The sequence below is a fragment of the Dermacentor andersoni genome, chromosome 5 (genome assembly GCF_023375885.2).
Source record: "Dermacentor andersoni chromosome 5, qqDerAnde1_hic_scaffold, whole genome shotgun sequence".
In the NCBI taxonomy this organism is placed as follows: domain Eukaryota; kingdom Metazoa; phylum Arthropoda; class Arachnida; order Ixodida; family Ixodidae; genus Dermacentor; species Dermacentor andersoni.
In genome coordinates this window covers 65,162,834-65,180,085 of record NC_092818.1, presented here as the reverse complement: position 1 = coordinate 65,180,085, position 17,252 = coordinate 65,162,834, and the positions used below count along the sequence as shown (strand labels likewise).

Below are 17,252 nucleotides of genomic sequence, written 5' to 3'. Positions count from 1 at the left end.
CGCGCATCCCGATATCTCCGGAGCGGCCACGCGGTTATCACGCGATAATCACGTGCTCGCTCGCGGAGGGTAGCTGGGGAGAGGGCACCTTCGCCGCTCCCGCTGCTCTTCGCGCCTGGCCGCGACGCCGCAGCCAAGGCACCCCGTTCCCTCCTTTCCCTTTCTTGGAACCGGGGAGACTCCCTCTCCGCCGCTCGGGGAGAAGCGCTATTCCCCCGATGCACCGTTGTCTTTCGGCTGAAGAGCTTGCGACTGGCCGCATCTCAATTCAGCCGCTGAGACCGCCGCACGCCGTCCCCCTGTTGCGCCCGGCCTTTGTGTGCGACTGACCGCCCCAGGGCCCGAGCGCGGATCCACTCTGGGTGAGCTGAACTCTTATCAGCCTCTTTTGTGGTTCCCACACTGTGCGGTTTATTTCACCCCAGACGTGCGGAATGCTCCGCCGCTGAGGTTTTGTTTTGTGTTGTATTTGTATGTGTTGTGGCTGTTGTTGCCAGTTGGTATACATGTACTCTAAGGTGAATAAACACCTTAGGTCGAGACTCACCCTGTCCCCCCTGGCCTGAACCCGCCGTGGTCGCAACTCACTGCGAACCGCGGGTTAGGGGTCACAGCTCTGACTGCTATGGCTGCTGCGAAAGTGCTAGCGAGCGACTGCCGCTCCATCGGCGCTGTGCGAGCCAGTGAAGGGTCAGGTGCGCACGCGCGAGCCTGAGTAATACCCCTATAATGCTTGTGGACGCACACATCCGTGCGCCCATGCATGTGCAGACAGTGTGGCACGGCTCGCACGCATCGAAATGCGATGTGATCTCTGTGAACAGCTTCTCTCTGTAATCGCGCGCTTACTTGCCTTATCGCTGTCATCTCCTCATTGCGGCACATGCAAAAAGCGTCTCCCGTTGCCCCCTCCAATGACGTTTTTCTCATCGATGCTAAAGTCCTGCCCGGCTTGAACGTATGACGATGCCTCTGCGGCTAACACAACCTTTCATTTGAAAAGCGGCACTATAGTATTATCGCCTGTTTGGTGCCATTACAATAACGCCACGCTATGGGCCAAGCTGCATGCAGATACGACACAGGTCAAAATAGTGACGTCGCTCGTGTACTTCAGTTGGCTACTGCTGCGGCTAATAGCGGCTGCGATAGTGACTTTCTAGATGGCGCTAGCTAGGTACTATATTTATCATTTTTAATTACAAACTAGCATGTTTCTTAAAATTCTCGAATCTAAGCCGACCCTAGAGTTTGGTATACGAATATTTGAATAAAAAGCTATCGGCGTAGATTTGAACAAATACGGTACCATACGATTGCAGTTTAGCGACGTACTGAACGTTCATGCCAAAAACCATGTTTTCCGGGAATGTATGAACAGTTAAGAAAAGACTATAACTCTACTGGGTCACTTTTTTGTGTTCTAGATTGTAAATGTTGGCTTCGGGAAACCGTACGTAACGGAAACGTATCAACGAGGTTCTATTGTATATGAAATTTGCAGAAATTTTCCTATCCAGATAAGCAATTAAAGAAATTGTCATTTTCCAAAAACTTCTTTTTCGATTTTTTTTTGCTGGCGCTTAAATATTTAATGAAGTTACCAGTGCACCAAATTATTGGGCAATCCTCTCTGATCTTTCAATATTCATGTTCTCAAGTGAAGATGCTGAGTGTTATGGAAGTAAGAAGGGTTCCACCTGTGCAGTAAAAAAATTGGAGGACGCTTAAGCTTCGCCTTCAAGAGTGGAACGCGATAGCGTTATCGCACCCCATTCGCACTGCCCACTCGAACGATCTACGCGAGCCAAACGACGCGATCGGCACAGACGGCCGCGACGCGCCACCAAGGTGGACGCGATCATGGGGCGAGTGGCGCGCCACGTGTCGGGGCAGCGCCATACATTGCGAGGAGGGGGTCTTCTGTGTTTGCTGCAAGATGGCTCTGCATGTGCGCCAAGCGCAGAAGAAATGTAGCGGAAACGTACTTCGCTACTCGTGTAACTGCGACTTCTGTAATTTATACGCTCATAATTACCGATATACACCGCAGTATAACTTTCTACGGCACGTTTCTAAGGCAACACCGCATTCACTAGAGGCGCTTTTGTCCCTCGTTGAACTATCGAACTCGTGGCTGAGTGGTAGCGTCTCCGTCTCGCACTCCGGAGAACCTGGTTCAATTCCCACCCAGCCCATCTTGCAAGTTGTTTTTTATTATTCATGAAGTGCCTTCCCAGATTTATCGCTCACAGCCAACGCGCTGACGCCGACACCGACGTTTCTGCGACACGAGCTCCTTAATGCTGTCGCGTCCATGTAAGGCTAGCTAATGCAAACAAGAGAATCTGAATGTCACGTACCCAGAGCACATAAATGCATTTTAGGTGGCATAACATTTACATCCGAATTCCATTCTTTTCAACCTCTACCATCTCAGCCTGTTGCACCACCTTTATCGCCAGCATTAACCAGACTAATTATAACAGAATAAAAATAAGCGAGGATCTATTATCTGGCTGCAGACTGGCAGTGCCCTGCTGAATCCAAGACACCAAAGTAGGTCAGAAGAGTGAATTGTCGGCGACAAGTTTACATGTGTGATGCAATGACCTCGGGAAGATGCAGGTCCTTCATCAGGGCATCCCTACTGATGCTACTTCAAGAGCTGTTTCAAACAGCCAGTTTATGACTGCATACCTGGGGGTCGCCTGCCCGAGCCTGTGGGAATGTCTCATCTAAAACTTCTGATGTGGCCTTGAAGATGTCTGCAATGGTTAACCCTTTGAAGCTCTTTGCTTTGTGAACACGCTTGAGTGCCGCCTGGATGTCCTCACTGGAATGTGCACATGGAGGGAAAACAATGACTCAACTGAGCAGTCAGCAAAATGCATACAGGCCAGAATGCATTTCCTTGAATTATGAATTATCAAGGTTTGTCAAAGCGCCTCAAAACAATGGCTTACTCCGTTTTTGTCTTTGCTGCGCATGCGATGCACCAGTGCATGCAGAGTAAGTGTGCGCGGGACTCTACGGTCACTTTTTTTTAAGAGCAAGGTAATCATACCTGGTCTTACTGCTACACAATGTCAGCAAATTCTGCTCTTCGTCATGTACATCACGATAATACCAATGACGCGAGGTCCATAATTTCTGCACAACTTCACACATTATAATGTTCAATAACTTTTTTCCGACATGCATACCTGCCAAGTGTGACCCTCCTTTGCATGAGAAGAAGCGCTTCGTGTAGTTTTTACAACTAGCAAAATGTGTGTCGGTACTCGTGCAACATCATGCAAGTGATGAGGAAGAGCAGCAGAATGTGGTGCACTGACCGAGAGCAACTGGGATATCTTTCCATGAGCCTGCGCATGAGCTTCTCGCTTCGCTGCGATTGAGCAGGTGCCTCGTGGGGTGCCTGGAAGCATATTTACGCACAATGCTTGTTACAGAGTTTCGGAACTTAGAGGTACCTAAATCTCATAGATAATTGCTAGGGATGTACGGATACCTAATAGGATATTGAATCGAATTAAGAATAAGAATTTAAAGAAAACTGAATACAGTTAAACCTGGAGATAACGATTCTCAATATAATGAAGTATAACTTAATATTTTAGTCCATAGAACACCATGTATTTAAACCTCAATATAACAGAGTGTGTTTGTATGTGATTTCAATATAACAAAATTTCACTGCTGCCGCTGAGGAATTCCAGGACAATAAATGGAAACTTTCATGGACACAGATGGCCAAATGGTTGAATTACAAGCGGCTGCTTGCAAAAGCACCTCTCAAATCACGCAGGGGTGACAAGAGCAACGATCGAAGTAGAGCGGCATCATGTTCTGTATAAAGTCCAAGTGCGATAAGATCCTATCCCACTCTGCACTCAGTGTGCTTTAGGTGTGAGGGAAAGTGTGGGAGTGAGACAAGAAAGATGGTGGCTTCACGCGTGCCTTCCCACACCGCATCTGCCGCATGTGGGCATGCCATCATGCAAGCCGTGTTCCCATGCGTTTAGTATTTGAGGTTGCTTAAGCATTTGCTCCCTGCTGCTGCCGCTTTTTCAAGATAGCATTGTCCCCGTGTGGGCGACGCAATCAGCCGCAGGGGAAGAGTGCAGGCGCAAGTGTAGCTGGCTTCGCTTAATTCGTACCGCCAATGTCAACATATCGTCGACGTGACATGAAACTGTCTCATTCGGCGTCGGCTCCCAAATTCATCAAAATGAATTGCTTCCTCATTCGAATTTGTTTCTTTTTCCGAGTGCCGGATAATTTAGAAAATTATGCGGCCCCATTCCGTGCAAGAAAAATTGGTCGGTGACTACTTATTTGCATAACAGGTCGAACTTCCACACAACAAAATTTCTATATAATGAAGGAAGTTGCCGATTTTACTGAATTATATAGGCGTTTAACTGTATCAGATAATTTTGCACCAAATTTAATGCTTGCAAATATTTTGCCCCCCCCCCCCTCAACCAAAACAAACCAAAATTCAACGAAAACGAAGTGCTGCTGTACTGTTTGCCATGACTGTTGCTTAGAAAATAACTGCCAGAACGTAGTCTTTTCTTTTTCATATGTTTTAAGCCACATGCAAGCAGCACTTCTGCAGCACAGTTCATGTAGCAAGTCCCCTTCCGCTGTTTTCCTTCAGTGCGAGACATCTGAATGACTCACTGTTCAAAAAACTGCATTTGCAAGAATATGACGCAACCACCAATATAATGCGAGGTATACTGCATTATACAAGAAGAAGAGAGAGGGCACCTCTGATGGCATTTAAAAAAAGATGTTTTGATTATAACTCCAGACATGTGTAATGCATCCGTACTCATTCAGAATAATGCCTTTTAACATACTGCGATGCGCACGGGCATCGTAGTGACGCCCATTGTGGAATATCCATCGTCTGCGAGATCTGTACTACAAGTCCAGGTGTAGCAAGTAGGTGATGCCCCCTCGGACATAATCTTGGTTCACCCGCCAAGCTCGGCGGCCTGCTATAGCTCGGCAGGCAACAGTGGTCACCCGCACCACAATAAACACCGACGAGCACGGCAGCTCGCCGGTCATTAATCATTCAGCACCACCACGCTGCGGGGCGTCCGTCTATCGGAGGGTGCCAGAAGCCCTCCCTTGTTCACGACCCGGGGTGGATCGTGATACTGGCGACGAAGATGGGATCCTCGTGACTCTGGCGACGAAGCTGGCGACGAGTACCTACGGAGCATCCCACGCCGCCGCGAGCGGCGAAACACCGCCCACCGTTGCTGTCGCCATGCTGCTGTATGGAAGGCTCGAGCCGTTCGAGGGAGATGGGTCCGCCTGGCAAATTTACGAGGAGCAAGTCCGCGTGTTCTTCCGGGCAAACGACACACCCGAGGCCAAACAGCGGGACATTTTCCTGGCCAGCTGCGGGACCCGCGTCTTCAGCCTCCTGCTCGACCTTCTCCAGCCAGCCACGCCGCACGTTAAGACGCTGGGTGAGCTGCTTGCCATACTGCGCTCGCATTTTAACCCAGCACCGTCCACGCTAATGGAGCGTTTCCGCTTCAACAACCGGAGCCGCCGGAAAGGAGAGACCCTCGGGCAATTCGTTGCTGCGCTACGAGGGTTAGAGAGTGCCTGCGCCTTCGGTGACCAACTGGACTCGCTGCTCCGGGACCGTTTCGTCTGCGGAATCAACAACCCCGCCATGCAGACGCGACTCCTGGAGCTTCCCGACCCGTCGCTGGACGACGCCGTGAAGGCAGCGCTGGCAATGGAAGCTGCCGCCAAGGACGCCGGCGAGATTTCCCGTGCGACTGGCTCACCGTCGGCGGTCAACAAATTCGCGACAATGGGCAGTACCTGCGGTCGCTGTGGTGGTGCCCACTCCCCTTCACAGTGCCAGTTCTCTCAAGCACAATGCTTTACGTGCGGGAAAACTGGGCACCTGGCACGTGTATGCCGAAGTGGGAGGACGAACAGCAAGTAGCAGCCTGATTCAAGCCCAGGTACAACACAAGCCTGTGGCCAGGGTAGCCGTCGCAAGGGTACGCGGCGGAGGCATGCGGCAGCAAGCTCAAGTTCTTCCTCGGCCAGGCTCCACGTCGTGGCCGAGGACCCGCCGATTTTCGACATGTGGAACACAGGCTTTGTACCGTCGTCTGTGCCGCCATACATGCTGACCGTCGAAATCTGCGGGCACCCCATTTCCATGGAGCTGGACATGGGGGCCAGCGTGTCTGTAGTGGCCGGGAAGCTCTTCAAGCGGACTTTCCCCGGCGTGTCCGTCGAGGCTTCGGGCGTGATGCTGCGCAGCTCCTCCGGGCAACTCTCCCAGGTCCAGGGTCAGGCACAGGTCAGCGTTCGTTTTGGCGACAGGGAGGCAACCCTTCCCCTTTACTTAACGAAGGGGTCGTCGCCGACGCTGCTGGGCCGAAACTGGATTCATGTATTGGGCATTCGTCTGCCAGAGTACCCGGAAGCCAGCTTGCATGTGATGCAGAGCTGCCAAATCTGCCAGGAGCATCAGCGAGCATCGCGTAATGTGGAAAGCACTCCCTGGCCGTTCCCACAGAGACCCTGGTCCCGCCTACATGTGGATTTTGGGGGCTGTGGCGGTGGTGGCAGAGCAGCCTCCCTGCGCTTGGAGGACCTGCAGAGCCAGCTCGAGGAACAGCGGGAGCTGGCATCGGCACGGCTGCTGGAGCTGGAGCAGCTTCAGCTTAACCACAAGGAGGCCCTGAAGACGGTGGAGCGGCTGCGGATAGAGCTGTGGTCGCTGCCCGAGAGCCTGGTGGTGAGCACGGCAGAGTACAAGTGCCTGCAGAGCCAGTTCTCCGTGCTGTACAACGAGAGCATGCAACTCAAGACTCAGCTGGACGAGTGTCGCTCCTTGCTGTCGACAGCCAAAAACTCACACCTTCGCCACATTGAGCAGATGGAAAGCGAGGAGCTCGTTGTCCAGAAGAAGCTTCGCTCGGAGGTCATCCGCCTCGAGGACAACATCGCGCAGATTCGTCAAGAGTATGAGAATCTACGCACTGAGTTTGAGGCGTTGTCGGTGTCCAGCGAGCAGGCTCAGCCAATCAACCGGGAGATGCGGCACATTATAACGAGCCTGCAGAGCCGCAACAGGCAGCTCAAGAGCGAGGTCTCCCGCAGTAAGCGCAAGCTGCGCAAGGCTCAATCAGAGAAGCAGAAGCTGGCTGCTGACCAAGGGTGCCGTCCCGGGCCCTTGCCAGAGTCGGGAGCTCCAGTTTTCGCCAGGAACTTCCGTCCTGGCCCACCCTGGTCTGCCGGACAGGTGGTGTCTCCTGCCAGCGCCTCATCGCTGCTCGTCCGCATGCCAGATGGGGCCATGTGGCACAGACACGCCCACCATGTCAGACCTCGCCTCGGGACCTGGCCAGCACCCTCGACTGCCACTGAGTTCCAGCCCACAGGAGGACTAGCGGCAGCACCAGTCGCTTCTAGCGGAGTACCACCTACCTCGGAGGCGGCAACCGTAGCCAGTGGTGCGGCACCCGTTGGACCGGTGTCGAGCTCGGCACCACTCACGAGGCCGACCACTACGGACCCTCCGGATGGAGCGAGGCTGGCCCAGGCAGCACCCGGCGTTGCCACAGCCGACCCGTCAACACCGGTGCCCAGGCGGAGTACTCGACGGCGGAGGCCACCAGACCGTTACTCGCCTGGGTAGCAGGCACCATCGACCCAGCTAGGGTAGAGGCAGAGCCTCATAGTGTGAACTTGGACGTTTGTTGAACTTGGACATTTGTTTGAACTTGGACGTTTTTTTTTTAATTTAACAAACAAACTGGGGGTGAGGGGTTGTAGCAAGTAGGTGACGCCCCCTCGGACATAATCTTGGTTCACCCGCCAAGCTCGGCGGCCTGCTATAGCTCGGCAGGCAACAGTGGTCACCCGCACCACAATAAACACCGACGATCACAGCAGCTCGCCGGTCAGTAATCATTCAGCACCACCACGCTGCGGGGCGTCCGTCTATCAGGGGGTGCCAGAAGCCCTCCCTTGTTCACGACCCGGGGTGGATCGTGACACCTGGGTTTCGCCAAAGCATATATTGCAGTAGTGGTTTGGCAAATGCTGTATCCTGAAATGTAACAGGCATGCAATACACTGCATCGAGGTGTGACATGGGCTGGCGGCGGTGAGCTGGCATATTTGAATAGTGAGGCCGCTTAGACGGGCACTGCTGTTGAGGATCAGCCTACTGGACCTATACTCCTGGAAAGAGCATTCTTGGTGTAGTTGGATTCTTTTGCGCACCGTTGCCATCTGCTTTCATTGAGCTCTAAGGGCAATCTTGCTGTCCGCAAACCCGTGCCCCTTGCTACTAAGAGGCTGGCTCCTCCGCAAAGATGGGACGTCGAATGGCTGAGTGCATTTTACAGGTGAAATTTCACGAGAAGCGTGAAATCATTACAAAATTCAGCACAATATTAGACCCATATTCTTAGATTAGATATATACAAACGCTGAGTATCGTGTTTGCTCCCGCACGACCAGCAATGCATTCAGTTTGTCTCGTATATCCTTATCTAGCCAAATATTCAAAAAGTTTTGAATACCTAGTTTTTGAATTTTTTAAATATTCATGTGCCCTTATTCGAAATTTAAGATTCAGTATTCAGACACCCCTAAGCGGAACATTTCGCACAAATGAAAAATTTCCTGAAGAAGCAGTTGCAACAAAATGATTAAAAGTTTTACATATAGTGCCACCTGCATCTACCTTTAGATTACATTAATATATTTTGGATGATCACTTCCCCTGTAATTTTGAAAAGCGCAAAAACCAATGTCAATGAATGTGGACACTGCTGGACGTTTCATAGGTGGGTACCTGTTAGCCTACTATGCCAAGGGAAAAATAAAAGTATTTTGAATTGGCTCGACATACAAGGCACCTCCTTTCTATGTTCTTAAAGGGGCCCTGAACCACCCCTCGGGCTTGATGAAATAACATAGTCCGTGGGTGGCACACGCTGCTGTCAACATTTCAGCCAAGTTTTGCTGTCGAATGCAGTGCGCTGAGCTTGCAAGTGGAGCGCGAAGTCATCTCTCTCTCAAATGCTCTCTTTTCAAAGAAAAGCCTGCTCCTCACTCTGTTCTGGATGCTTTATATCCTAATAAAGTGGATTCCCATATGCAGCTGCCATTGATAGCTGCGGTCGGCTACATGGCGTAGATACTGCAGCCGCCGCAGGGTGCCACCACGAGTCCACTGGCTAAGTGCACTGCGGCTTGGCGAGGACAGCTGCGTTTGGCTTACGTTTAGCGTGTCGTAGGCACCAAAGGCGAAAGTCATGGCGTCTATGCTAACATCCAAAATGAAATTTGAACTTCGCGCCACGGTGACGTTTAGAAGGCGGAGCGTTGTGGGCATGCCACACTGCACCGTAGCCTTCTTAGTGCAAGGCATTGAACAAGGAACGAGAGCACAGCGGAGGCCGTGTGACTGCACTTCTACTGAACTAACTGAAGTACTTTTTTTTGCTGCAAAGTATATCTGAAATAGCCAATTTTCACTTCGAATGCCTTTGTCCACCTCGATAAAAAGTGGTCCAGGGACCCTTTAAATGAAAGAAATATGTATGATGCTTTAAGTATAGATATTATTATTTTTTTTATTTAATGTATGTCTGAGCTCGTCTGTACCACTTGTATTGCTGTACTGCACTTGTATTATCTAAAACTTGATATTCTGTTGTCTGTATACTGTTGTATGTGTGATATGCATTAATACTTGAAATTCTTACTGTAACTCACCCCTGTAGGACGGAACGTATGCTGAAATAAATAAATAAATAAATAAATAAATTTGGCATTAGCTGCAAAGGGAAACTGGAAAACAAGAAGATTGCCAGGGTGTTTCATAAACAGCAAAATGGTCTACTGTCCTGTAGATAGATGGATAGAAAGGTTATATTATATAAATAGAAACCCAGCGTTTGACACCTTTTCAGCAGGTCGGCTGGCACCGGGAAGTCCTGGAATTGTGTTTGCCTGTATGGCAGCAAACGATGCAGTTTCGCCCAGACTGGCCGTAGATACAGGAGCTGCACCTGCTACACACATGCAAACACACACTGTTTAGTGATTCATCATAACCAATGAGGTAGGCAAAATGCATAAAACAGAATAAAAAGGCCGACATTAAACAGTAAACTAAATCATAGTTTACGTGTTTCAGCATTATTGCTTTGTATGAGAAAGTATGTCATTCAGGGATTGTACGGTGGCGGCCAAAACTGAAAACCGTGCACATGAAACAGGACGCACATTGAATTCTTTATCAAGATTTACACGTCAACCTCCAGTAACCACAAAATTTTAATCTATCAGTAGTACAGTCGACTTGTGTTACATCAATCTTGACTGCACCAACAAAACTGATTACGTTATCCGTCGAGCTGAATAAAAAGAAATGCATTAAAAATAAAAATGCCCGGACACACCACTTCTTCATTCAGCAGCATTAACCTGATACTTAACATTTGATTTCCCCGAATCAAATGTGCACTCAGCTTTTATGTGTCTACCGTACAAACCAATGTGTGCTCTTAAGTGCACCAAGTTTTATAACACAAAAAAAATGTGGGATGCCTCCAATTCTGGCAGGCCCAATTAAGATGCAATAGAGTTTACCTTCACAGAATGGAAGTATATATATTTGCATTTAGTGCCCATTGTTGTCAGCCTCAAACAACATACAACATGCCGTCCAGTGTGTAGTGCTACCCTTTGTCAAATGTACACGACATATGTGACACATGCAAGACTTCGGGTGGTTGGAAATTAGGGGTGTGCAAATACCAAATAACACCAAATCGAATCGAATAGTGAACATTATAATAATTTGATTTGAGAATAGAAAATCTGCTATTTGATATATTTGGTGTAGAGACCCGTGCATGTAGCATGCACCGTGGGGCCACTTGTGCTTGATGCTGCCCAAACAAGCGTTTCACTTGGTTTACGGTGCAAAAACGAGTGCTCACGGTGCCACACACAAGCCACCCCGGTGTCATTGCAAGCTCTCCCTGACGTCAACCCGATGCTGGCATCGCACACACAGTGACCGAACGCCGCAATTTGCACAACGCCACCACGTTAGCCGGGGCTGCCTCTGTCAGTACAACATTTGTGTGGGTCAACAGGACTGATCGAAATGATAATGTGACATGGACAAAGACAATGTCAACAAAAGTGGCGCATATTTCGTAAAATTGCGAAAGCATGTGCCAAGAACAGGCTGATTAGGCTGTTATTTGAATCACTGATGAGCCACCCGTACGAACATATTAGCGGCAAGCATTCAGTGTTGGCTTGCGGCCCTTTACCACATCTTCCAGTGGCAAATTTTCATCATGGCCACACTGCCTTGGCCTTTCGGCCTAATCGGTGCTGCTTCATCGGGCGTTGATGGCGAAAGTTGCGGTTTGGCGCCGAATCGACACAGATCTATTTGCAGCAACTGTGCAACACTCGGAAAGTCGACAAACCACGTGGGGAGAGGGAGAAGTGAGAGACAGCGGACGAACGAGAAGGAGGAGTATTGAGCGTAGAAAACAAAACTTCCTCGCCGAATGCACCGAAGCCGCGGTTCCCCAGCCTGATGCTATGACATTCACAATTGTGAGCTTGGAGACAGTGAATGCTTTGCTGACGTTTTCAAATTGCAAAATCTGTAACGGCGGCGTGAAAATTGTCAAAGGCGAGCTGGATTATGGCCTTGCCGTCAAGCTGCTGTTTGTGTGCGCACTCTGCGGCGTGACGACATTGGGGTAGAGTTTGCCGCGCATCGATGGAGACCAAAAAATAAATCCGTTCAGCATGAACGTGCTAGAAGTGCAAGCTATGCAAGCTACGGGAAACAGGCAAACCACGCTAAATGATGTGCTCGCAACAATGAACATTGCATATCATGGCCTGGATATGAAAACGTGGCAAACGTATGTGAAGACGAAGTTGACGTCCGCCACTACCCATAGTGCCGAGAAACTGACAAGCGAGGGTGCATGTTCGGTTCGCGAACTCTATGCGTAACTAAACTTAACCTATCCAGGCAACATCGCAGTGTCTCACCACAGGTGCTGGATGACTCGGGGACATTCTTCTCACATCGGCGTCGGCACCGTTATCGAGCTCTTCAGCAGCCTTGTTTTGGACTATGTTGTCCTGAGTAACTTCTGTGCTGGGTGTGAAACGGGCACTAAGGAAGGTGACCCCTCTCACGAAAAGTAGAAGGAGAGCCACTTGTGCCAGAAAAATACAGCAAAGACAGCTAGCGAGATGGAAGTAGAGGCTGAGCTCATCTTGTTCAGAAGGTCCCTAGAGCGACACAACCTCCGATACACAATTATGCTATCAGATGGAGACAGCCAAACATACCTTGCTCTGCAAGAAGACAAGGTATACGGCTACATTCCCATCGAGAAAGAGGACTGTGTCAACCACGTAAAGAAGCGGATGGGAACTACTCTGCGCAACTTGATCGCTAAGTACAAAAAGACCTGGCTCACAGAGCCTCAGTGGGAAAGGTTGGCTGACAAGTAATCTCATTAATAAATTGAGTTCCTATTACGGCTGGGCCCTGAAGACACACAAGGATGTTAATGCCACGCAGAGGGCTGTGATGGCCACATACCATCATATCACTTCCAATACTGTAGCCAACCACACCTTTTGCCCAACAGGGCCCAACTCTTGGTGTCGGCAGAACGTTGCAGAGACTAGGGGGCGAGCCTACCCCAAAACATCCCCGCAGCTTGCCTCCTCGTAAGGCCCTGCTTCCGGTGGACCAGAGACTTTCTGATAAGAAGTTGCTTCAGCGCTGTCTACGGGGCAAAATGCAGAACAGCAATGAGTGTTTACACTCCATGATATGGGCACTTGCACTCAAAGAGTGGCATGCCTCATTGTTCAGCGTCAAAGCTGAGGTAGCTGAGGCAGTTATGAAGTTTAATGCATCAGGATGGCAAGTTGGGCCAGTTGGTTGGGATTCATGGTAAGGTTTGTAACAGCGCACCCAAGACAAGCACAACGACAACACAGCGCCGTGTCGTCGTTTTATTTCTTCTGTTCTCCTTGTCTTGAGTGCGCTGTTACAAACCTTCCCATGAATGAAGTTTAATGCAGGCAATGAAAGAAGCTCTGGAGACACTGAAAGAGCCTGGGCTGAACCCTAGCTCCCTCAGTATGAAGCGCATGACCAAAAAAGACGACCGTCGTTCAGTGGCATCAGCACGTAAGCACTCATCAGCCGAAAACCTGCAGCAGACCTTAAAAAAGAGGCACATCAGTGCAGCCAAGCAGTCAGACTATATGCCTGGGGCTTACTAGTCAATTCTGAGTGTAAATATGGAAGTAGCTGTTACTGTATAACACTGAGTAAAGTTTCTTTCTTCTTTCTCATTTCCTGCACCAGTATCTTTGGATCCAGAACAGCTAGAGCTAGTTTTTTTTTTTTTTTTTGCAGCATGAAGCTGAATATGTTGTAAAAGCAATGCTAAGGAGCAGATATTAAATTTTCTGCTCCAAAAATTTTTTTTTTATTGCATTTACATTTGCTCTTATTATTGATACTGTGAACACAAAACTTCAATGGGCTATAAAATGACAAATAATTGTTCAATTTCGAATCTGTTTCCAGCGATGCTATCCTTATGCATTGCAGTATCCGTCTACAGTGGAATCTCGATGATATGATCATGGTTAATACGAATTTCGGGATGATACGAATTTTCCCGTAGTCCCGGCTGGGCCCCATAACTTTGCAATGCGCTAGAGAACGGTTGTTATGAATCAATTTTTGACCCGTGTCGGTTGATACGAAAATCACCGAAGACACTTTGGAAATTCTAAAGTGTGGTTGGCGAAAGCCAGACGCTCCTGCAGTCTGCACTCCGCTTCCCTGGCTTTGCTGTTCGGTGACATGGCCAGTCGCTACTGCCGTCTGCGCTCCAATTCATTCGCTTTGGTGTTCGGCGATATCGCCTGTTGCTGCTGCCGCTTTCGTTCTGCTTCTTTGCCTTTGGTACCCGGCGATCTAATCAGTCACTGTTGGCGTTTCCGTTCTGCCTCCCTTGCTTTCGCATCTGGTGACATGTTTAGTCATCGCGTGCCCATTCGCTCCTTGTTTTTTTTGACGTTTGGTGTTGGGGGAATCCGGCATCCGCTGCCACTTCCCCGAACCGCTTGGCGCGGAATCACTGGGCCGCTTCGGAGCCGTGCGTCTCAATTGACTGCAACGAGACGTCTGGCGAAGGAGCGGCAGTGCAGCTGCCACCACCAATGCGCGCACGCTCGTTCTACTGCTACTGTGTGACGTCACGGTTGCTATGCGCAGCTGCGCTCCCACCGGCGCACCGGTTGCTAAGGGGAGGAGCTTGCGCCTCTGCGCGGAGGAGAGGCCACAGTTGGCACGATTCCTGCGCACGGACAGATGCGACCGCGAGCATGAGCCATTAAAGGCTTTCACCTTAATAAACGCCGCCCCACCGACGGCCGCGAAAGAGAACAGTGCGCAGTCACGAGATTTCTCCCTTTCTCTTTTGGTGCAGAGGCAAGGCCGCAGCGCCGGACAGCGCGGAGGCCGTGACTGGGCGCGGAGAGTTTGAAGCGGTGGCACTTTTGTTGCTTTTCCTCCTTGATGGCATGCCATTGGACGGAGTGGCTGCTGTGTTTCAGGCCGTGTTCTTTGTGTTAGACGAGGGCGACAGTGAAAGTCCACCACCGGCGGCTGAAACGCTGCACGCGCTCGAAGTTCTGAGGCGTGCTATGGCCACGGATGAAATCAGCAACGATACGTGCACGCGTATTTATGGATTTGAACAGTCTGCTAAGTGACCTGACAAAGAAAAAGATGCAGAAGGACATTAGAGACTTTTTCTTCAAGAAAGAAATGCTTTTTACGTACGTGTGCCTGAGTGAGCTCACCTCTGACTCTTTAATTTAGCTAGTTTTAATTGTATTTCGATGGTACGAATTTCGGCTAATACGAACATTTTATGTGACCGCGTGAGATTTGTATCATCGAGATTCCATTGTATATGTTGTTTACAACTTTCCCTTTAGCAGATAAATTTTAATTGTTCGAGCAAACAATAGAAAGTAATTACTAATTACCTCAGCAACTACTCTGTATATGCAAAATATAATTGGATATTTAGAATCAGCACAAAAATACTGAACGAACATATGCAGTTTCATCAGATTTGATCAAGAAATAACATAGGCTAGCTCTACAACCCACGTCCCCCCTTAAAACGCCACGCAATAGGAAAACAACAAAATGTGTCTCGAGCCGCCCGGAGCACCACCAGCTTGATTCACGTTGCTTCGCATTAAGCAGATGTCAACAATAGCAGTCAGTCAAATTTTTTGGGTTACTTCGAATCGTATGCTTTCTCGGTTAGTATGTTCACATTTCTTTTTTCAAGACACATGAACAAAGTTCTAAGGGTATTTCTCGCCATTATGAACTTGTAGTGAATATTGGATCTAGCGTACGTACTTTCACGCTAGATGTGATTTCTGTAAACAAGGTTCTGATGGTATCTGACCTGGATGACAACGAAAAGGTAGTGCTACGAGTTGCACTTGGTTACACATTGAGCACAGCTACATGGTTTTTTTTTGTAAAATAATCTTATTCGTTGTAGCGCTCGCACAACCACATGGTACACGAAATGCCACACAGTGCTAATTAGGGCTGTGCTTTATATCGCATGACTTTTGTGTGCTTTTTTGCAGCACTTGCCATTTAGACACTTTCCAACATTTGCCATTTGGCAATTGCCAACCATTTAGAATATGGTTACGTAGGATGTTCCAGAACTCCTGGATCCCATTCAATAAAGAACAGCGAAAACCAGACGACGGCAGAATAAGCTGCGTACCGAGAAAGCGTTGGCCAAGGCCTGGAGGAGGGGTCACGCCCGCGTGGGCAGGCTTGGGGGCTGCAGCACTGAGCGGGGCCCTGGTTGCTGGATCGATGGGCATGGCCCTGGCTACTGTTGGCACCGCTGCCAGGGTGTACATGGCTGTGGGCAACGAAGCAAGAGGCTGCATCATGCCAGGGGGTTGGGAAAAGAGGGGGCCTGAGGTCTGGACGCTCGGCACCTTAGGCCTGCAGCAGAGTAAAAAAACGATTATGCACATAACATTTGCCGACCGATTTTTCAAACCTACTGGGGACACAAAAATAGTCCATAGAGTTGACAGCAGCGTCACCATGTTGGCAATCTCCGTTGGCGGAGATCACCATGGTGATCGAAGAAATTAGTTACGTTACTTTGCACCCCTTAACTCTCGCAAAGGTACAGGAGGTTGCGCCGATCGCACAAATGCGAAGCCACACAAACACACACAAAGGTGCGACGTCTCTGAGACACATCTGCTGTATGGACAACACCTTGTGCAAAACAACCACTGATAATTAAAAAAAAAGAAAACTGATCTCACATTAACCGATTACGACGACAGCGCCACCCCACCCACCCCCCAAAAAATGAAAGAAAGAAAAAGTGTGCCTTCCCAGGAGAATTTTTTCAGCTAAGGAAGAGCGGGCGACAGCCTCCGAGAGAGAAAGATGGTGCGCAATCTCTACTGATTGCGTGTTCATAAGGTGCACCTCTGAATCTTAAAAGCCATGGAGTGGGCCACTGGAAGCCAAGCCTTGATAAGCTGACAGAAAATCCAACATGGCCACCTCCAAGATCAGGTGGAGTGACTTGGAATAAGCAATTTAGTCCAGAAAATCGAACTTCGGGGCCCAAATTTGTTCGAAAAATTGGTCACAAAAATTCATTACCTCTATGGTAAGCCTGATGGTGCATTTATGAAGTATGGAACATCTATTGAGTCCGAATCTTTGGAGTCCGAAATATCTGTCGGCGACTGTACCTGCCAGCCCAGAGCTTTATTATTCCTAAAATCCTACTGATGTGGCACTGATTAGGAATGAGGACGCAGCACGTAAACACCAGCAAAACCTGGAAGAGTAAATACAGCCGAAACCGCTTTAAACGATATCGGGTTAATTTAACAATGACCAAACAATGCACCGCCAACTTCTGTATGTGTTCCAAGGCGAAATAAACCGCCTACCACAAGGCTTCCATGTCAACAAAAACTGCGAAAAAATCTGGCTTCGGAAGGCGCCGCAGATCGCTCGGCTATCCATTGACGCAGCGCCGCCATCTTGGTATCATTGTAAAGAG

The 17,252-nt window shown here is 49.2% G+C and overlaps 1 protein-coding gene across 9 annotated transcripts in view; it reads right to left on the bottom strand.

The window, feature by feature from the left end:
- Nucleotides 1-17,252, bottom strand: part of LOC126531958 (uncharacterized) — a 206,992-nt gene that overhangs the window by 19,062 nt on the left and 170,678 nt on the right. For 6 of the 9 annotated variants that reach the window (XM_072288186.1, XM_072288187.1, XM_072288185.1 and 3 more), the window contains 4 exons: nucleotides 15,930-16,159; nucleotides 9,985-10,094; nucleotides 3,339-3,421; nucleotides 2,701-2,836 (listed from right to left, as the gene is read on the bottom strand). In XM_072288186.1, coding sequence (XP_072144287.1) covers nucleotides 2,701-2,836; nucleotides 3,339-3,421; nucleotides 9,985-10,094; nucleotides 15,930-16,159 — 559 coding nt within the window. The remainder of the gene's footprint in view (nucleotides 1-2,700; nucleotides 2,837-3,338; nucleotides 3,422-9,984; nucleotides 10,095-15,929; nucleotides 16,160-17,252) is intronic. The other 3 variants (XM_072288191.1, XM_072288192.1, XM_072288189.1) reach the window with 2 other exon arrangements.